Here is a 22,664-nt window from a genome sequence, read left to right on the forward strand (position 1 = left end):
GCAGTATCTCTACAAGATCTCATGCAGGCGTCTTTCTCAATCCACTTGCATGAGAAACGTTTTGGCCGGAGATGATGGAGACTGAATGTACAATAATACCTCAGTTAACACAGTAGATGCATTCCTGGACATTACTTCTTTAACAGAAATGTTGGTACCAAAGGCAGGAATAACATAGAAAGAATAGGGATAGGTTCCTACACCCACTCATAGATGGTGGGGGAAGCTTCAACAGAGGCTTTAAAGGGTGCCTACCCAGCATCCTCCCCCTACCTTCTTTCTCCTCCTCAGAATCTATTGGATCCTTCCCTTCTGAGCCCTGGGAGAATGCAAGAGATTTCTTTAATGCAAAGCAAACACACAGGCTTGTCAGTTTCATCCTAGCAAAGCAAAGGCAGAGGCTTATCAGTTTATTGATAGCAAAGCAAAGATACAGGCTGGTCAGTTTCACCTTAAAGCAAAGACAAAGTCTTGAAAGGTTATCCATAGCATAGCAAAGCTGGTCAGTCTCACCTTGAAAAAAGCCTTCATTAAAAGGAGCTTCATTTCTGGAGGCTCAGTTAACTGAGGTACTATTGTAGTAGCATTATGCAAACAAAGCAAATGTATTACCCCTAAGCTATGGGGTTTTCACCATGCATTTCTAAAAGTATGGGACTCAGACCGGCTTCACAGGAGCAGAAGACAGGGTATCTTAAAGTATGCCCCTGGCATGGCTGCTTGCTATCACTCATACAGTCTATTGTTGGGTAGTTCCCCATTACATGGTGAGTGACTATACCATCCAGTCAAAATGAAAGAAAACATAATAAAACTAATTTCTGCTGAAGCCATCTTCATACAAAAATGTAAGATTCTTTCACTGGATCTAAGCATTCTATCCCATCTGCATGGATTTGAAAGCTAAGCTCCCATTTTCTGGGTATAACATAAGCTTCCTTAAATGCATTAGAGATGAAAGGCTATTGCCCCTCTCGACCAGGATTACCCTTTATATGAGATCCAGTGTGGCAAAGTGGTATAGTGTTGGACTTTGACCTGGGAGACCAAGTTTTAAATCCCTGCTCATCCATAAAGCTCACTGGATGACATTGGGCCCAGCACTGCCTCTCAGCCTAACCTACATCACAGGGTTGTTGTGAAGATAAAATGGGGAGGGGAAATCCATGTGTACCATCTTGAGCTCTTTGGAGGAAAAGGTACTATATACAAGTAAATAAATAAACAAACAAACAAATAAATATTCTTCTGAGTCTCTTCCTACCTAAGAGCCACTTTACATAACACTAATCTCCTGTGTAGATATCCCTTCCTAATGTTCATTTTGCTGCTTATTACTTATGTAAGTGATTTATGGTGTATGAAGCAGGTCTTAGGTTCATGCTAGAGATATTCTTTCCATAGCATGAATTGTCTCCCATGCTGGGAAAGCTTTTTACTAAAGTGCCACCACAAACTAATGTTAAGAACATTTTGCCTATCTGTTTAACTACCATGCAGCAGAAGCGATTGCTTTGAGAAACAAGTTATCCAAGGAGCCATGCTCCAGCATAGATTTGCACTTTTCAGAAATAAAACAAGATACAGAATCTTAGATAAGCACTAGGGACATGGAACATCACCACCTATTGGTTGGAGGTGTTCTTTATTTAATTTTTATACTATACTCCTGTTTCTGCTCACATACCCAATTAGGATAAGGAACTATAGGCAGAGCTTGGAAAAGTTACTTTTTTGAACTACAACTCCCATCAGCCCCAGCCAGCATGGCCACTGGACTGGGCTGATGGGAGTTGTAGTTCAAAAAAGTAACTTTTCCAAGCTTTGACTATAGGCATAGATGGTTCTTCATCTCAGCCCATCAGCTGGGGCTATATGTGCAACTCAGATATTTGCTGTAGCACTGATAAGGTATTTAGGATGAGGAACAAAGTACAAATTTAAGAGCCAGTGTAGGATAATGGCTACCATCTTGAAACTGGCCTAGGAAGACCTGAATTCAACCCTCCGCTGGATGACAGGCTAGGCACCTTCCCTCACTCAAATGTAATGATCCATGGCTCAGGGATCTTGCAGTGCACAGTGGCAGACTCTTGTGAGGAGAACCACCTGTGCCTTATTCAGCCCCCCCAGCTGGAAAGCACAGCCCTTCTGCCATCCTGTGAGTCAGAGGGACCCCTGCAGTACCTCTGTCTCCCCAGCCTCAGAGAAGTCAAAGCCTACAAAATAAGATGAGGGCCCTTTAACTAGCTAGCCAACTTCTCCAGAGAGGTGGAGATTACCACACTTCATGTCTGATTAGTCTACTGGTTAGTCAGTGTGGCAAAGTTGTTAGACTGTTGGACCCAGGAGATCAGTGTTCAAATCTGCACATAGGCATGAAACTCACAGGGAGACCTTGTGCCAGTCACTGTCTGTCAGCCTAACCTACCACACATGGAGAAGGGAAGAACTATGTATGCTGCCTTGAGCACCTTAGAAGAATGTTGGGATATAAATGTGATAATAAATAAACATAATAAGGCTTCAATTGGCTCTAGCTACCTGCACAGACAAGCTCTCTTGTGGTTGAACCAGGTCCTGTTTCTGTGTGGTGACTGCTTGACTGGACACTGCCAGCTTTCCCTGTAAGCGTCAGGCTTCTATGGAACTGGATATCTAGCCCACTTTACAGGGTGGTCATAAAGTTAAAAGGTAGTGATGGTTATATAATAAATGACATTTAAATAAATGTAGTTGTGTCTCCCCTATTCTGCTCTCCCTAATAAATTAATGGTTGATCAGCATCATTGTGATCAAATCACTTGTGTCTTTGCCCCCACCTCCCCCATGTGAAACCACAGCTCAGAGCAATGCAGGAATAACACATTATCCTCATGATTCTCTTGAACCAAGTCCCTTTGTGTAGCAGCACATTGTGTGGCTGCCACAAGAAAGGCCTGGCTCGTAAAACATCCCTTTATGTACTTTATTACTTAAACTCTTTTTATTTGCCTGCAGGAGCCCTTTAACAAAATCACATTGAATTGACTTTCTCACACCAAATCAAATCTCCCCGGTCCCTGTTCAGTTGTCTTTGTCAATATGTATTTTATAAATGGAGTGAATTAACAGATGCTATTGGAAGAGAACTGCTGGGGTAACGTTTATGTTTTTACTACTCTCTCTGGGCAGATGAGTTGTGCAGGAGCGTAATACAGGTACCTTGGGATGAAAGTAGTGTTTGTCATTTCACTGTGTGTATGGATAGATACATGTATTCTTAACTGCTTTTCTTGAATTCATACATTTGTAAATGTAGGAGGTTTTAAAGTATTTCCTTTTTAGCTTTTTCAGGTTTTGTAGGCTGTGCTTTATCTTCTTGATACATAAATTAAAAAAGCACAGTCACGGCTTTTCTGCACGAAGAGGTAGACTAAAAACAGTAAATCTTTTAATCATGGTTTTACTAAGTTATGTATTTATTTTAGAAAATGTTGATTCTGCCTTGGCCCCAAGATTTCTACCCCAAGGTGGCTTTCTAATTAAAACAAAAAACAAATAGAACAAATAAAAGCAAATAGAACAGATCAACTACATCAGTTAAGACAGCATCAGGAGAGAAGCAACAAAACAATGGGTTTAAAAAATGCCACAACAGGTTAGAAACTTAAAGTGTGGCCAAAAGTTTTTTCTACCCTTTGAATACTCAAAAGGAGAGAGGGCCAACCAAACCTCTTTCAGTAGGGAGTCCCATAATCTGGGTGCTGAGAAGGCCCACTTTTGTGTCTCCACCAGCCACTTTTTCGAAGGTGGCAAAACATGCAATAGTTGAATGTAGTGCACAAGCATGTTTGTGCAGGAAGAAGCAGCCTTTCAGATAACCTGATTCCAATACATTTAGGGCTTTATAGATAATCACAATCAGCACTCTGATTTGTTCACAGAAGCAAATTGAAAGCCAATGCAAATGAAATGAACTGGTGTAATATGTTATTTGCTTCTATCCTACATAAACTCAGAAATATATATGCTAAAGGTGTGGCAAAAATCTCCCTAACACATGCACACAAAAGTATGGGGGGACCATTCATTGCCTGCTTCAGCAAAGCTTTTGACAAAGTGCCCCATGATATTCTGATTAGCAAGCTAGCTAAATGTGGGCTGGATGGAACAACTATCAAGTGGATCCACAATTGGCTCCAGAATCATACTCAAAGAGTGCTTATCAATGGTTCCTTCTCAAACTGGGTGGAAGTAACGAGTGGGGTATCACAGGGCTCGGTCCTGGGCCCAGTGCTCTTCAACATTTTTATGAACGACTTGGACGAGGAGGTAAAGAGCACGCTTATCAAATTTGCAGATGATACAAAATTGGGGGGCACAGCTAATACAGTGGAAGACAGAAACAAAATTCAAAGGGACTTTGATAGGCTGGAGCATTGGGCTGAAAACAACAGAATGAAATTCAACAGGGATAAATGCAAAGTTCTACACTTAGGAAAAAGAAACCAAATGCACAGTTATAAGATGGGGAATACTTGGCTCAGCAATATGACATGTGAGAAGGATCTTGGAATTATCGTTGATCACAAGCTGAATATGAGCCAACAGTGTGATGTGGCTTCAAAAAAGGCAAATGCTGTATTAGGCTGCATTAACAGAAGTATAGTTTCCAAATCGTGTGAAGTATTAGTTCCCTTTGATTCAGCACTGGTTAGGCCTCATCTTGAGTATTGCGTCCAGTTCTGGTCTCAGCACTTCAAGAAGGATGCAGACAAACTGGAACAGATTCAGAAGAGGGCAACAAGGATGATCAGGGGAATGAAAACCAAGCCCTATGAGGAGAGACTGAAAGAACTGGGCATGTTTAGCCTGGAGAAGAGAAGACTGAGGGGAGATATGATAGCACTCTTCAAGTACATGAAAGGTTGTCACACAGAGGAGGGCCAGGATCTCTTCTCGATGGTCCCAGAGTGCAGGACACGGAAGAATGGGCTCAAGTTGCAAGAAGCCAGATTTTGAGTGAACATCAGGAAAAACTTCCTAACTGTTAGAGCCATACGACAATGGAACCAATTACCTAGAGAGGTAGTGGGCTCTCCAACACTCGAGCCATTCAAGAGGCAGCTGGACAGCCATCTGTCAGGAGTGCTTTGATTTGTATTCCTGCATTGAGCAGGGGGTTGGACTTGATAGCCTTATAGGCCCCTTCCAACTCTACTATTCTATGATTCCATGCAAAAGGAGAGATTGGAGAGGGCAGAATAAACTCTTTAAGACATTTTGGGTGGATTTGCTTACCTTTGTTTTAGCTTTCTCATTTTTTAAAAAGCAGCCTTCTGGCTACACTTCTTGGAGGATGGGTCAGTATGCCTATGGGAATGATGCTGTGTGACTTTTTTAAAAGAGAAAAAATTTAAAAACATTCATCTATCTTGTCTAAACTATAGTAAGCCAACCCGAACCCCAAATTTCTCAAAATTCCTCCCAGTAGTTAAGAATGTTTTCCTTTTGCCCCACCCTCCACAAAGAGTCAGTCCAGCTCTAATATATATTCAAATATATATTTGAAGCTAGATTCATGTACAGGCATACCCCGCTTTAACGTTCGCAATGGGACCGGAGAGTATACTTTAAGTGAAAATCTACTTGAAGTGAAGCAATTGTCTTCACTTGTACTGCACGTAATCACCACTAGATGGCAGTGGCATCATGCCAATAAAATGTACGTTATTGCAAAGCGCATGAACGTTAAGCGGGATATGGGGAAGTATGGAGCATGTACGTTATAGCAAGGCAACGTTAAGTGAAGCAACGTTAAGCGGGGTATGCCTGTATTTATCTCTGGAACAGAATCTTTTCTCACAGAGCAATGCTATTTGGCAACAATTCAGTGGCAACTGTGACAACCAAAGTTGCAGCCAGGGTAAGAGTGTGTGTGTGTGAGTGTGTATTTTTCTGTCCCTTCCATTTTTATTCCCCATCAGTCAGGACTGGTGTATCCACAGGCTGCTACAAAAGAAAGAGAGAGAGAGAGTATCCTCTTTTGGGCCCCACCACTGGTGGCATAACACTGGCAGGATGTCTACACCCATAGAACTTTCCATGGGTGTACTGGGAGGGCCACCAACAGTGTACATGCTATTCTGATATCAGGCTTCTTTCTCCAGCAATGAATCACAGCAATAATTCTTTGTTATGTTTCCTTTAAGATAAAAGGCTATTCTATTTTTAAAATGTCTATAAAGTACAAACATCTGTTGTCCCAAAATTATTTATTTAACATAATTTTACCTTGCCTTTTAGGGTGAGGAAGGTGGCTTACAATAAAAATGTTAAAAACAAGCATAATTGGACAAACATAATAAAAGTAGCAACGGATTGTCATAAAACAAAAGATTCTGCCTCTTCTCACATGCGATATTAAGCATGTATTTAACTTGACCCTTACATATGATATTCAGCATATATCCAATATAGCCCTCTGAATATGCTTTTAAAGGTCTTCAAAGTACTGAAGAAGATGTGGGCTTGTCAAGTAGATTTGGGTGGTATAATTCATTGTGAGCAATTCTGCTTCTTTGTGGACACCCAAAGAAAAGCTTTGTTTCCATTTATAATTGCCTATTTTGTGCCTTGATTTCCTAGTATTTCCTCTGTTTCATTTAAACTTCAGATGTTTCTAGCACAGACAGAGACATCTACTGGTTAAGTTTGGCGGTTATGTCACTGCACATTGTTCAAAATTCTTTAGAGGACCCGCATTTGTGCTTTAGTGACCATCCAAAATATTCCCATGCTTACTGAAAGCCATGACAGCAAACCATATTCTATTTTTCACTTTTTGCTTTTCTAAGTATCCTCTTTTGTGATGTCAAAATAAAACATCCTGTTACAATGACCAGACCCAGTGTTCTGGTTGAAGGAAGTAGGGCTCATCTACATGAAGGTTTAGTGTGTGTTTGGTGCTACTCACATCTCCTTTAAATTTGCATGGTGCACTTGATGTTACTGGCAAACAGAAGCTATCACCCAGTTCCCCCCCTATAAATCCATACTAACCCAATCCTCTGATAATACAAAAAGGGAAGGAAAAAACTCTTCACTCCATATCTCTAGTGCTTGCACATGCTTTGCTCTGATGCTTTTAGGTGGGTGTGTGAGTTGTTCCCCTCTCCACGCCCACTCTCTCCTCTTCTCTTTGTTCATTTTATTTCCTGTAAGCTGACAAGCAACTTCTGGCTGCTCTCCCCCATTCTGTTAGCCTTTTTTATGTTGCTGCAAACGCTGCCTTATTTTTCTTTTCCCCCTAACTTGTGTGCAATAGCATAACACTGCTCAAACAAAAATTGGTATTTCAGCTATATTGTACCAGTGAAAATACAAATAATTGCACTTCTGGACTGGTTTTTTTTAAAATGAAATTTACTGGTAGAACAAACTGAGCATGCTCGGTTACCAAGTAACCAGAGGGAGTGGAAATGTTATATTAGAGGGCATGGGCATTAGGAAAGTGTGTGATCAATCCTTCCCCTTAGTGTGAACAGAAAGGATCATGTTTACAGCTGGCATTGAGCCCTTGCTGTTGACAGTGCAAATAGAAAATGGAGGTAAAAACAGAGTCTTTAGTACAAAGTTATGCTCCCATGTAGATTAGCCCATAGTTCAAGCAGCCATTTGCAATAATTTTCTGGTTTGGTTTTGAAACACTAAGGCTGCAATCCTTCATGCATTTTCCTGTGAATAAATCCTGTTGAACACACTGAGACTTACTTCTGAGTAAACATGCAAAGAGTGCTGTCAGCCTCATGCAGTACAATCTTGTGCAGTTTACTTGGAAGTAAATCTCACAGTATTCAATGGGGTTTGCTCCTAGGTAAGTGGGCAGCCGTAGGGCGGTATACATGTCCCATCAGTTCTCCCCTCTTCTACCCTTGTGCACTCCCCATGCCCTTCCCAAATCTGTTCCAGAGAGTTGGGAGAACCCCTAGAACAAATGTAGGGTGCATGTGGGAGGAGGAGAGAAGACCAGTCATTGCACAAGTAGAAATCCTTGCATTGACGGAATGAAAGACTTAGCACTATGTTAAATTCCACTCTTAGTCTTTCTTTCAAAGGTCATGAATTTTGCCATTTTGCTGAGTTAGTACTACTGTACCAGAACCTTTCTGATAATTTGTGGAGAGGACTTTAAAATAATTCTTGACACATCGAGTAGCATCTTGTGGTTTCATGCCCCCCCTATTTATATTAGCATCCCATCTGCTTCTAGATAATAGCTATATTTTCTAATTTTGGGCATATTTATTGTTTCTGGATCTTAAATGTCTGGATTTTAATATTAACAATTTGTTGGAAAGTAATTCTCCTTTAAATACTTGATCAAGGTGATGTTTATGAAAGGTAAATCAACCCATCAATAATATATGGGCCTATTTTCCATTCTGCTTCCATCCCCTGCCCCATTGTAGGTATGTTTTAAACTGTACATTCTCAGTGTCAAGGTTCAAGAGTCAAGTGCTACATGTGATAAATTAGGGAGAGGTCAAAGGCTATACAGCAGGGTTTCAGAGGAATGCCTATTTCTGAATTTGCAGCTCATTCATGCTGAAGTGATGCACTATGGGAATTACTACCAAACTCTGCTCGGCAACATCTGCTCTCCCTAAGTGAGTTAGTGCACGTCAGACATCTTTATGTCAGAATATTGCAGTGATGGATGCAGTCTTCAGAAAATGCTGCATAAAAATCTGGTGTGCCGTTCTGGCCATTAAGTGAAATTACTATTTAAATTAATGGCGCTGTCACAGTTTATCTGTGCAAAGAATGAACGCTGATTAGGGTATTAAGTAATTAGCAATTTATCACGCTGGAACAAGGTTGATAATAATTAAAGAAGTAATGGTTTACCAAAGAAACTAGAAAGGGAGTCACTTCTTGTTATGTGAGAGAAATCTTGGCTGAAAAATTTAATTCAGTGAAACAAAGACGAGCCTCTCAGTGAAAGAACACATTTTTTTCTGCCCTAGAATAAAAGTGGTTCATTATCAAAATTTTACTTCGCCTGTCAAAAGTGTCTCTGAGCTAAAATGTTTGCATTTGCTTTTTAAAAAACAATAATATTCAAACAGTATATGTGATGTAACCACATTCGTGGCTGGAGGATTGGAAGGCAAAGTTAAATTCTGCCTGATTAGTTATCACATGCTTAGACCTAACCTCTGAACACTCTAGACGCAATGATTGCTGCAGCTGTGCACCACTGTGGTATGTGGTAGCGTAAGGGGATGTATGCAACAATATGGACTATAGGCTTTATTGGCTATTATAAGCATTGGTGGATGCAATATTATCCTGCTACACAGAGCTGTTGGATGGCACGGAACTGTGTCATGAAGCAGAAAGGGAAGATCAGTTTGGAACAATTCACTTATGCAACATCCCACTGTCACAGCTGTCATGCAATACTGAGTACTTTGTGTTTAATATTAAACTTTTATAATACAGTTCCAACTGACAGGCAAAGTAGGAGGATGGACTTGGTCCATTCATAAATAAATCAACTCTGCTTGGCACTACATGTGCACAAGACTAAAATGTTTTACTTTAAAAATTAACCCTGATATGGAATCATTTACTATCCCACTGACCTTCATTTATTTGAATGTAAGTCCCATGAACTAAATTCTTTAGCTTTTTGAAGGGTCGGATTAACCATTAGACTAATTATACCCCATACTATAGCCCCTGCTAAGTTGGTCCTTGTCATATAGAAAGCCTCTCTATGAAAGGCATGCTTGTCCTGTTTGCTGTTCAAAGCTTTTTAACCACTTCCTTACACCCCAGGACATGTTTCTTATCCTTCTTCGTCTTATGAAACATGATTTCCATTGTGAGAGTTCATAAATACTGGGATTCTGACCAGCCCAAAATGCAGAATGACCATAGGAATATATGAAGCTGCCTTATATCAAATCAGACTGTTGGTCCAACTAGCTAAGTGGCTCTCTATATGCAAAGCACATGCTGTATCATTGAGCTACAGTTTTTTTATTTATACATGGAAAGAAATGGCACAAAACATAGAAGGATATTGTTCACCATGTGGTTTCATGTCTTACTGTCTATGGCAGGTTAGAAGTAAACTGCATGATCCCTGTATTATTATTACAGAAGTCAAGAATGAATGAAAATGGCTGATTTTTTAAAAGCCTGTATCTTTTAAAAAGATTAAATGGGAATTTCTTTAGTTATAGATTGCTTTCATTCTATGTTTGCATCCTTTATTATTACTTCTAATTTTTACTGCATTATACTGTCTGCGACACTGATGCCATTATCATGGACATATTTCACTCCAGCCTGTTCGGTGATATTACATTTCCTATCACTTTTGTTCTGCATGATTTTAGAAATGTACATGCTACTAGCACAACAAATAAAAGGACTGGAATGTTAGGGTGGCTCCAGATGGCTTTTTCCTCTCTCTAGGGGAGTTGTAAATTGACTCCACAGCTGCCCCAGGGAAGCCAGATGGCATCATGCCAAGAAGCCTCTCCTATAGTACAGAGCCAAGTGGAAGCCTGGCACAATCCTTGTTCAAATCTCTGACTTTTGTCTACTTTGGAGAGAAAGCAGTGGTTATGCAGGTACCATACTTTTTTTAACAAGGCTTTGGGAACATAGAAGGATACCTATTTCAGGTAAAATTATGTGTACATTTATCCTAGTATGTTCTACTCCAAGGGGCAGTGGCCCTCCAATTTCAGAGCATTACTCATTGTGAATTCCTCTCTCTCTATTACCATCAGATTAGTGTGGGAGCAAGTTCACAGCAACAGGTCCCAACACCAGCCTTGATGCTTTGATCAGACTGTGTGGTTGAAGACTACATACATATAGCTAAATGCACAGTCTGAGATTTTGACAAATTTTGATAAAAATCTGTCAAGAAATATGGAAAACTAAACAATGGCCCACAGACTGGAAGCATTCAATATATATCCCAAATCCAAAGAAAGGGGATCCCAGGAAATGCAGTAATTATCAAAATATTGCCTTAATATCCCATGCAAGTAAAGTAATGCTCAAGATTCTACAATAAAGGCTCTTACCATATGTGGAGCAAAAAATGTCAGACGTCCAAGCTGGATTTAGAAAGAGGTACCAGATATCATATCGCAAATATTCGTTGGATAATGGAATGGAGCAAGGAATTTCAGAAGAAAATCACCCTGTGCTTTATAGATTATAGCACAGCCTTTGACTGTGTAGATCATGAAAAACTATGGAATGCTTTAAAAGAAATGGAGATGCCACAGCATCTGATTGTCCTGATGCGCAACCTATACTCTGGACAAGAGGCTACTGTAAGGACAGAATATGGAGAAACCGATTGGTTCCCCATCGGAAAGGGTGTGAGACAGGGGTGTATTTTATCACCCTATTTGTTTAATCTGTACACAGAATATATCATACAGAAAGCGGGATTGGACCAAGATGGAGGTGTGAAAATTGGAGGCAGAAATATCAATAATTTAAGATATGCAGACGATACCATACTACTAGCAGAAACCAGTAATGATTTGAAACGAATGCTGATGGAAGTTAAAGAGGAAAGCACAAAAGCAGGACTACAGCTGAACGTCAAAAAGACTAAAGTAATGACAACAGAAGATTTATGTAACTTTAAAATTGACAATGAGGACATTGAACTTGTCAAGGATTATCAATACCTCGGCACAGTCTAACCAAAATGGAGACAATAGTCAAGAAATCAGAAGAAGGCTAGGACTGGGAAGGGCAGCTATAAGAGAACTACAAAAGGTCCTCAAATGCAAAGATGTGTCATTAAACACCAAAGTCAGGATCATTTAGACCATGGTATTCCGAATCTTTATGTATGGATGTGAAAGTTGGACAGTGAAAAAAGTGTATAAGAGAAAAATCAACTCATTTGCAATGTGGTGTTGGAGGAGAGCTTTATGCATACCATGGACTGCAAAAAAGACAAATAATTGTTTGTCAGAACAAATTAAACCAGAACTGTCACTAGAAGCTAAAATGATGAAACTGAGGTTATCATACTTTGGACACATCTTGAGAAGACATGATTCACTAGAAAAGACAATAATGCTGGGAAAAACAAAAGCAAGTAGAAAAAGAGGAAGGCCAAACAAGAGATGGATTGATTCCATAAAGGAAGCCACAGACCTGAACTTACAAGATCTGAACAGGGTGGTTCATGACAGATGCTCTTCGAGGTCACTGATTCATAGGGTCGCCATAAGTCATAATCGACTTGAAGGCATATAACAACAGCCTGAGACCCAAGAAAATGGAGTGTCTTACATCACATGTGTGTGTTTGGATGTACACAGAGCTCTTTACCGCTCTTGGTAGGGGCTGCCACCATATATCTGTTTTGCATGTTTATTGTACCTAGACTGTTTACTGCACCTGGCTAATTGTAGCAATATATATTACTTCACTGTTCTGTACAAATTGGAATTAATTTAATGTTAAATAGTCGGTCTAATAGGAGCAAAGCAGGAATACTTTCGAAATCCTCCTCTGTTGAATTTATGATAGGAAATTGGTATTCCATTTTAATGGGCATATTTACAGAACAGAATCACTGATGTCAGAATCTGGGGTTCCTCTGGATTTGTATGTCTGCATTGAAGAGTACTGGCAGAAGTGTTGGCTGTTTTGTCACAGAGATTAACTCCTGTAGTAAAGAAAAGGAACTAAAACCTTTTTTTTCTTCAGTTCTAATTATTATTTTTGTTTGTATTTATTTGCTTGTTCTTGAACTCTGCAGTCAAGCACTTGTGTACTCCTGTAGGAAAGCAACAACAACAAAATAATTTTGGGAGTGGGGGAAACATTTTTCAATTAGAAAAGCTTAAAGGAACAAGTTTTTGTTTCCCTGTACAAAATCCATGATCACTATTCCAAAAATTTCCTTTCTTGGCAACAATACAACGAATGGAACCGAGGGCATAATGCAACTGCAAAATAACAAGGGATCAAAATTAAGAGAATCCACTCATTCCTAGAACAATTCCTATTCTCATTTTTTTATAGGAGTGAAGAAATGTCTCTTCCCTCTGGTTTAGGGGCCAGTTGGTGCTACTTTTTGTTGTGAAACATCAAAGGTGTGGCATATATAGTGGCGAACTGCAGATATTAGTACCTTCTTTCTGCAGTGTACACAGACGCAGAGGCCCACATCTTCCCTGATCACCACAATTAGCCACTGAACAAAGGCCTTATCAGTTTGGTCATCTTAAATTCAATATTAAGTACCACTTTAGATGCTTTTCCCTCCTGTATCAGTAGCTGCCTCATTCTGACATTTTTATGCTATATTTTATAGCCTTATCTGTACTTCCCCCACTTTCTTCCCTTTTCGCATTCATATGTAATGTTTTATTGTTGCAGGAATGTTCTGTTGTGGACATGAATATGTGAATATGTCAAGTACCATATGCTGCTCAGCTTCCAGTGGCGAGTCTAAAGCCCACATAAAAGAGAATGACCAAGTGCCATTAAAATGCTGTGAGGCTGAACTTATTCCAAAGAGCGAGGAATGTTGTAATGGACTTGGATATGATCCTTTGAAATATGTTTGCTCTGACAGGATTTCAGCTGGAATGATGATGAAGGTAATTGATAGAAAACCTCTTGGTGGTTCTGATTTGACAATGGAAAGAGAAATACATTGTTCATAACTATTTTTGTAAAATAGGAATATAAAAACTCCTGTGTGCATTATTCATTTTCACATTACATCCATATTAATACCGAATGAGTTTGCCATGATTGATGTTATTGCAGTGAATTCTAAAGGAATTAATAATGATTAGCTGCTTCTTGTGATGTGTTGCTCAGCACTCCAGATTAGTCTAAGGGCTAAAAGTTAGTATTCCAGCTGGACTGGTATGTGTGTGCAACTACCTTCAGTTGTGTGGCTAATTCTTAATTCCTGCTAGCCTTCAGGGGTGTAGCCATCCAGGGTCTCAGAGGGTCTTAGACACCTTATGTTTTTGGGGAGCAGGGTCCCAGCAGGGTTCCTATGTCTCCAGCATCCTACAAAACAATCGGCATGAAAGGGGAGTGTGTTAACCCCTGAGAAGAGTTTTTTAACATGCTTCATTGTCTTTTCCTGCTGATTAGAGCAGAGTGAAAGAAGGTGAGTCAGGCACTGAGAGGGCACTTCTCAGTAGCTAGCACTCTCCCCTTTCATGCTGAGTGGCTCCTAGCATTGTTGTGGGAGAAGGCATTAACAAGGATCTCATTCTCAACCCAGCAGCAAAAACAGAGAGAGAGGTTGTAACTGTGACTATCATGCAGGGGCCCTGCACATCTGAATTTGCCACTACACTACTGCTAGCCCTGCTTCAAACATTGTTGTATCACAGACCACTATCCTAATTTGCTTTCTTTGTGAACCAACAATTTTATTTTACATTGTGGCTGCTACATAGGAGGGCACTTGAAAGGCTTCCAAATTAAAGCTCACTATCGTCTGATGTGGTTCAGGAGTAGACATCTGCTTTGGTTCAATCCCCAAAACATCTCCAGGTAACAACTGGGAGAGACTCCTGCCTGAAACTCTGGGGAGCTGTTTCCACTCAGTGTAGACAGTACTGAATTAGATGGACCAATGGTTTTTCTTAGTATATGGCAGCTTCCTATGTTCCTTAGCTGTCTCCCAGAACAATCATTCCAAGAGTTCTTTGGCAGAGAGAGGAAGAAGCAATTGGCATTAAGCTGATGCAACTGTAATGAATGTGTGGGATGGACAGTAAGGAGACAAAGTATTGCTAGATGCCAAGTAGGCATTATAGTTATGAGTATGCTCTGTGTCATCAGTTGAGACACTACAATTCAGTATTGATTCAACTGATTCAATGGTTCCTCTGTTTTTGCCTTAGTCTTGGGGATAAGCTGAAAATACACCATGGACCACAATTTACAAATCACAAGCACTGCATGAGTAGGAAAAATTGGGGTGGGGAGCTTCTACATAGGCTTGTATGTTAGAAATGTGCAATAGAATTACTTTATTTTATGTGACTTGCTTTCCACACACCATCAAAGCAACCTGTTCTAACTCTTATGTGGAAAATAATATTCAGAAGAAAATCTATATCATTTTAGGAAAATGCATATGCTTCCCATATCTTCTCATCAGTCATACTGTGAAGGAGGAATCTGCAGTTCCTTTCTCCCCCTATGTCCCCCAGTGCTGCTTCTCACACTGCTCCAGAGGGTTGGAAGACTTTCCAGAACAGTGTAGGAGGTGGTGCTGGGAGCAGCAAGGAAAAGAGGAAAAGAAATAAACAAAAGTTCCCTTCCCAGCACCAGTGGGATCTCTCCACTAGATCAAAAGACTTCTGTGGATGGAAAGAGCCTTTACATCTGTGAAAGACAAATTTTGGAAACAAACCATTATGAAATAAAAGCTACAAAATCATAAAAGCAGCATAAACAGCTGCAGCACTGTGGGATTGGAGAAGACCTGCCTTAGGAGTGAGTACTTGAGTATCTGGGTGTTTGCTTGCTTGCTCCCTTGGGTTGCTGTCTCTTGAGACAGCTAAGGTCCCTGGTAAGTGCTGTAAGGACTGGGACCCCCTGTCTGATCCTGAATCCAGAGAGAGGCTGCATTCAGTCTTGCAGCCTCTTGCATCAGCTCCTGGCTGGGTCAGGAGGCTTAAATCCCAGCAGCCCTTGGACAGCAGGTGTGGTGCTACTGGAATCACCAACCGAAGGGGCAACACTAAAGGAGGTTGTCCCTTGGGGAGTCCCTTAGGGAGTCCCAAGGGTGAAGGTGCTACCCCGTTATATATATTAAAACCAATCTAGAGGAGATTGGTACTGGGGAGGGTGGAAGGTGCGTGTGTGGTTCCTGCATGGGGTGAGAGCCTGTGCAGTGAACTGTGCGATAGGAGAAAGCCACCAGATGCCTTTAGAGTGAGAGTCTACAACTGGCAGAAGGCTGACCCTCCCTGGGTGTGAGATGGGGGGGTAGAAGTGCCCTGTGTGGGAAAAAATTGGGTTTGTTGTTGTTATGTGCCTTCAAGTTGACTACAACTTATGGATGTAGTCTTATTAATATGGTTCACAATTCTCTAACGGGTGGAGGTCGTCTCAGCTGTGTTATTGGAGGAAACCTGAACGATAGACCTGGGTGATTTCAATGTCCATGCTGAGGCTGCTTCTAGTGCTTCCCTCGGAACTTCATGGCCTCCATGAAGATTATGGGACTGTGTCAGGTTGACAGCAGTCTGACACATAGAACAAGGGACACCCTTGATTTGATTTTTGCTCCAGATGGGTGAAACGGTGGTCTAGAGATAGGGGAGGTGGATATCACCCCATTGTTGTAGCCAGAACACTTCCTGGTGAAGTTTAGACTTACAGCTCCAATCCTCCCCTGCAGGGGTGGTGGACAGATTAAGATGGTCTGCCCCTGGAGATGAATAGAATCCACTGGATTCCTGAACGCCTGGAGGAGTTCCCAGTAGATGGAGCAGGTGACCCTGTTGAAGCCCTTGTCATGCTGTGGAACAGCAAGGTACATCGGGGTCTTAACATGGTTGCCCCTAAATGCCCTTTTCGGCATTGTGGAGCCTGGTTTATACCTTGGTAAACCATTGAAGTAAGGGCAATGAAACAGGCTGGATGACATTTAGAGTGCAAGTGGCAAAAGACATAATGTGAGGCTGATCGGGCATGAGTAAAACATAAATATGCCTACTGTGTGACGTTGAGGGTGACAAAGACGGCCCACTTCTCTGCCTCCATTGCATCCTTAAGTAACCATCCAGTGGAGCTTTTTGTATTGTCAGGGGTCTGTTAACATCAACTCCAGGAAATGGAGTTTTAGACCCTTCAGAGGCCCACTGTGAATTGTTTGCAAGGAACTTTGATGGTAAGGTTGCTCGCCTCCACAGCACTCTTGATGTACTAGCTACATCTACTGTAGTCCCCAGTGAGGTGTCCAGTGCAACGTCTGCTACAACTTCTTGGGATCAGTTCCAGTTGATGCGGCCTGATGATGTGGACAAGGTGCTTGCAACAATGCCGCCAGCAGTGTGTCCTCTCAACCCTTGCCCATCTTGGCTTATTAAAGCTTGCTGAGGGGGGTTGACTGAGTGGATCTAGGGTGTAGTCAAAGCGTCTTTGCAAAGCAATTGCAAGTACTCCTGGATGAAACAGATTATCTTCACTCATTCCAATCTGGGTTCGGCCCTGGTTATAGGACTAAATTGACCTTGGTCACCCTGATAGATGACCTTTATCGGGAGAAGGATAGGGGGAATGCGACCCTGTTATTCTTACCTGATCTTTCAGTGGCTTTTGATACCATTGACCATGGTATCCTTCTGAGCTGACTTAGTGAGATGGGTATTGGCAGCACTGTTTTATAGTGGTTCTGATCGTATCTCCAGGGTCTTTTTCAGAGAATAGCATTAGGTGATTGTCTTTTGGCCCACTGGCAATTGTGCTGTGGGGTGCCACAGGTACCATCTTGTCTCCAGTGCTGTTTGACACCCATATGATGCCCTTGGGAGTGGTCATCAGGAGATCTGGGACCTGGTGTCAGCAGTACGCTGACGATACCCAGTTCTATTTCTCTGTAACATTTAAATTGGAAGAGGCTATGCAAACCCTGGATTCGATGGTAGGCTGAATAAGGGCCAATAAACTGACTCTGAATCCTAGCAAAATGGAGGTGTTGTGGGTTAGTGGTTCCCGAGTTTGGATAATTAATCAATTGCCTGCTTTGGATGGGGGTTGTACTCCCTTTTAAAGAGCAGATTCATAGTCTGGGGGTGCTCCTGGTTCCATCTTTGTCGCTTGACCTCAGTGGCTAAGAGTGTCTTTTACCAGTTTTGGCTGGTAAGACAGCTGTAGCCATTTCTGGACCGGGATAGCCCGAACACTGTTGTCCATGCACTGGTAACCTCCAGGCTGGATTATTGTAATGTACTCTATTTGTGGCTGCTCTTAAGGTTGGTCTAGAAGCTGTAGCTGGTGCAAAATGTGGCAGCGTGACTGCTCACTGGAGCAGAGTATTGCCAACATGACACCCCACTGCTGAAAGAATTGCACTGGCTGCCCAATAGCTACTGGGCCAAGTTCAAGGCTCTGGTTTTGGTGTACAAAGCCCTACACAGCTTGGGACCTAGATACCTGAAAGATCATCTTACCCTTTATACACTCAGTCGATCACTGCAGTCTGCAGATGAGGGCCTCCTGCAGATATCATCTTATCAGGAGGTCCATTGCACACAGCATAGGAAGCAGACCTTTTGTGTAGTGGCATTGACACTTTGGAATTCCCTCCCCTTAAATATGATACAGGCGCCATTCATGTTAGCTTTTTGGTGCCTATTGAAGTCATAAGAACATAAGAACGTAAGAAGAGCCTGCTGGATCAGGCCAGTGGCCCATCTAGTCCAGCATACTGTTCTCACAGTGGCCAACGAGGTGCCTGGGGGAAGCCCGCAAGCAGGACCCGAGTGCTTCCACTTTCAGCATGCTTTTAAAGTAGAGACCTTATTCCAGTTGTGTCTATGCCGGAATTGCTTTTTAAGATGTTTTTAAAGTTGTTTTTTAAAGATGTTTTTAAGATATTTTGTTTTAATATGTTTTAAAGTCTTTTGTTTTTAAGAAGTTTTAAAGGGCTTTTAGTGTTTTTGTTTGCTGCCCTGGGCTCCTTCTGGGTGGAAGGGTGGGATATATATAAATAAGTAATAAAACATTCAGTAGGGTAACATTGCTAAAAAGCCTGGGAAAATAATGGACAGTGAGGTGTTATATTGAGGACACATGAGAATTCCTGTGGTACTTTTGAATGTTTTTATAGATTGTTTTATAGGGACTAAAAGGGAATTCTTTTATAGGTAAAAGAAGAATGTGAAGCTAGTACTTTATGCCCTATATCCATGGAAGAAGCAGCATACTGTGGGCGATGTGACTTTGACAAACATGTTCACACTTGTGCTTTGATAAAGAATTCCTGGGGTAATGCAGTGAAGAAAGAAAATGGAGGCATATGCCCAACTTTGGAGGAGAAGATCTACACTGGAGGTCCAACTCAATATTCATTCACAGGTAAAAGAACATGAAAAGTCTCGCCTGCATGGTTTGTAACATTGGCATGTAACTTCCTTTATGTAATCAATTCTTTGAATTATAACAAGAACTGTTTGTATTTGGAATTCTTTGTAAAATAAATAAACCTATTTACCAATGTTTAGATGAAAACCTAACAGAAAACCATCAGAAGGAGCCTGCTCAATTAAACTAAGGATCCTCCTATCTAGACCAGTATGAAGCTGCTTCTGGAAGCTCACCTTAGAGCATGAAGGCAACAGCTTTCTGTTTCTATCTGTCTCCCTTCCCTCTAGCAAATGGTACTAAGAAGCCTTTGGAGATTACAAATAACATTGCCCTCATGACTAGTAGCTACTGAGATAGCCTTAGCCCCCATGAATTTGTTTAATCTCCCTTTAAAGCCATCTAAGCTAGAGGCCATCATAGCACACTGTGGCAGCAAATATCATAATGTAATTATTTTATTACTTATTTTTATTATTTAATTTGTATCCTGCCCTTCCTCCCAGCAGGAGCCCAGAGCGGCAAACAAAGTGCTAAAATCACTTTAAAACATCATAAAAACAGATCTTAAAATACATTAAAACAAAACAGCACTAAAAACATTTAAAAAACGTTTAAAAAGGGTTAAAACGTTATTAAAAACATATTAAGCAATTCTAACACAGATGCAGACTGGGATAGGTCTCAACCTAAAAGGCTTGTTGAAAGAGGTAATTAGAGATGGGGGGGCTCTTGCCACTTCTTTTCATATCCCACATAGGGTTGCATCCAATGAAGTCATCCTGTTCATGCAAGGATTTCTGCTGACACAATGGAACTTCCCCTGCCTCTCCTCCCCCTGGGCACCCCTCAAATCTGTTCTGGGGGTTCCCCCAGCTCATCAGAGCAGATTTGGATGGGAGGGCATGAGGAGATGGAAGGGGATTTCTGTTGCACAAGCACAAGTCTTTGGTGAATGGAATGACTTCATTGGATACAACCCTTAACTACTTTTTTTCTAAACAAGGAAAAAAAAAAAACCCTGTATGCCTTCTCATAGAGAAGCTGTTCCAGCCTTCTGATTAGTGTGGTTTTTCTGAACCTTTTAAGCTGTACCATATCCTTGTTAAGATGTTGTGCTGCCAACAGGCAAGAAAATTCAAGAGATTCTAGAGGCAATGAACACTCAAGTGGGGAAAAAAGTTACAATGCTTTATTTGAAAGACTTAGTGGTTTATGGCAGGCAAGGCAATAAGCACATAGCAGCTAATGAGCGCAGCTATCTTACGTCTCCTTTCTGCTGTCCAGGAGCCCCAGATAAGAACAACAGAGAAATCCCAGTTGGCCACCCTCTTCCACAACACCACACCAATCCTGGTCTGTGTTGAAGCCCCCTGAGCAGGTGTTAGGAACCATTATTCATACTCAACAGAGCCCCTGGACCTGGGTGAAGGTTTGTACCTGTGACCAGGCTATGGTCTGAAGGCATATGAGGCCAGCACCCTGGTGAAGCTAAGCAGGGTCAGGTCTGGTCTGGTCAGCCTGGATGGGCGAACTCCTGGGGACCATATGTAAGCCGCCTTGGGTTTCTATGATGAAAAGAAAGGTGGGGTATACATGTAATAAATAAATAAATAATAAAGAAAGAAAATAAAGAAATTAGCTATACCTGTGGGGATGTTTTTTTCTTTGGGTCTCACGTTTCTGCCTTTGTTTATCTTTGCTTTGTAGCAGCCTGATTCATTGCAGCGGTCTTCAAAGGCCAAATTCCCAGCCTTAGCAGTGTGTGTGAAAACACCCTCCCTAATGGTCTGTTGGCCTCTGCTATCTATTTTTGCCAATTAAGAGCCTCTCTTACCTCATCTATGTTATATCAACAAAGCTTCTCAGACTTATGTACTATTGTATTCTACATAGGCCGAGTGAGAAAGAAAGCAACAAGCCCACCTGGCTGGCTTGCAGGGGCGTGAGACAGGAGTATGGGACGGGGATGGAGCATGCCACACTATGCCTCCTCATACATCAAGGTGTTTTGCGGTCATTTCCCATACAGATGTTGCAAATGGAACTATATACAGTGGTTGGCTAGAGATTTTGTATAAGAGCATTTTGATGCCGGAGGTTTTGATCCCAAAAAGTTGAAAAAAATTAAAATTCAAAATATTTTTTTAAAAAAACACATAAAAACAGAGACCTCAGAGGGTATGGATTGGTTGTGGGGCATGGGTGGGACATTGGTGGAAAAGATACTGCTATGGTAGGTAAATAGCATAATGAATAGTGCACACAGAAAGGGAGAGGACATCAAATGTAGTAGGAATACAACACTCATGATAGGAAGAATGACATTAAGAAGGAGAAGGAGGTGAACAAGGATGAACAAAGCAGTCTATTTCTAGGCTGTTATTTGTGGATATGTTCACTGAAAAACTCAATTTCCTATTTCCACATTAATCTGCAGAAAACTTAAAACGTATACATGTAGAAATATGTGTTTTGAATACTTTCATCTCAAAATATATTTCTCTTAAATGTACTTTATCTCAAAATCAATGTATTTTGATACTTTTTGATACTGAACTGTATTTCAGTATTCAGATAAGTGTAAGATCCAATAGATTTCTATGTTCTGATCTGCACATTAGTTCAAGAAGTATAGTTCTGGTCTATTCATATCAGAATTCACAAGGATAAATATTTTTCTAGCATCCTGAGAAATGGAATACTGTCCATCTCTTATGTACACATATATGTGAATGTGTGTAAAATGAACTAAAAACACAATATTCAGTGTAATAACGTGTAAAATACATTTTTGGTAGATTTTTAACAAATTATTTGAGTAATTGTAAGGCAGCATAACGGAATCAAGGGTAAACAAATGTGAAAATTAATGTGAGTCAAAGGAAATTATTTTGTCCATCCTAAACTGGAAGTTGACATTTAAAATTAGTTATGAAGCTTAATGTAAGCTCAGATTGGTTAAAGTCTTTTGTCACATTTTTCTCTTTCTAGATCTGAAACTAGAACCTCATGTTACATATGAATACAGGGTAGCCTCATGGAACAAACATGGGAAAGGATTAAGTGAAATTGGAAGTGCTACCACTAAACAAGATGTGCCTGAAGGCGTAAATCCACCACAGTGGACAAAAGTGGATAATCGGGAAGACATCATATTTCTAAGCTGGAAAGAACCTCGTCAACCAAATGGTATTCTGATAAAAGTTATTGTGTGATCTGATACACAGCTGGCACAAGTGAACATAGAAAGTTGCCTTATACTGAATCATACCATAGGTCCATTTGCTCAGTATGTCTATGCTGACTGGCAGTGGCTCTCCCAGTTTTCAGACAGGGGTCTCTCCCAGTCTCAGCCCTACCTGGAGATCCTGGGGATTGAGCCTGGGGTCTTATGCATGCAAAGCAGATGCTCTACCACTGAGCTACAGCCATTTCCCCTGTGCTTCTGTGCCTAATAACATGGCTATGAAATAATAATTTGCTTGCTTATGTGCACCAGCCTACTTTTAGTTATTTATTTGTTATTTGGACAATTTATATAC

At 41.0% G+C, this 22,664-nt stretch overlaps 1 protein-coding gene across 1 annotated transcript in view; it reads left to right on the plus strand.

Annotated features, from left to right (window-relative positions):
- USH2A (usherin) overlaps positions 1-22,664 on the plus strand; it is a 766,975-nt gene that overhangs the window by 582,840 nt on the left and 161,471 nt on the right. Inside the window, exons 50-52 of the mRNA XM_061626123.1 lie at positions 13,429-13,652; positions 18,903-19,113; positions 22,114-22,311. Of these exons, the coding sequence (XP_061482107.1) occupies positions 13,429-13,652; positions 18,903-19,113; positions 22,114-22,311 (633 nt within the window). The remainder of the gene's footprint in view (positions 1-13,428; positions 13,653-18,902; positions 19,114-22,113; positions 22,312-22,664) is intronic.

The sequence above is a fragment of the Rhineura floridana genome, chromosome 4 (assembly GCF_030035675.1).
Source record: "Rhineura floridana isolate rRhiFlo1 chromosome 4, rRhiFlo1.hap2, whole genome shotgun sequence".
Lineage (NCBI taxonomy): Eukaryota > Metazoa > Chordata > Lepidosauria > Squamata > Rhineuridae > Rhineura > Rhineura floridana.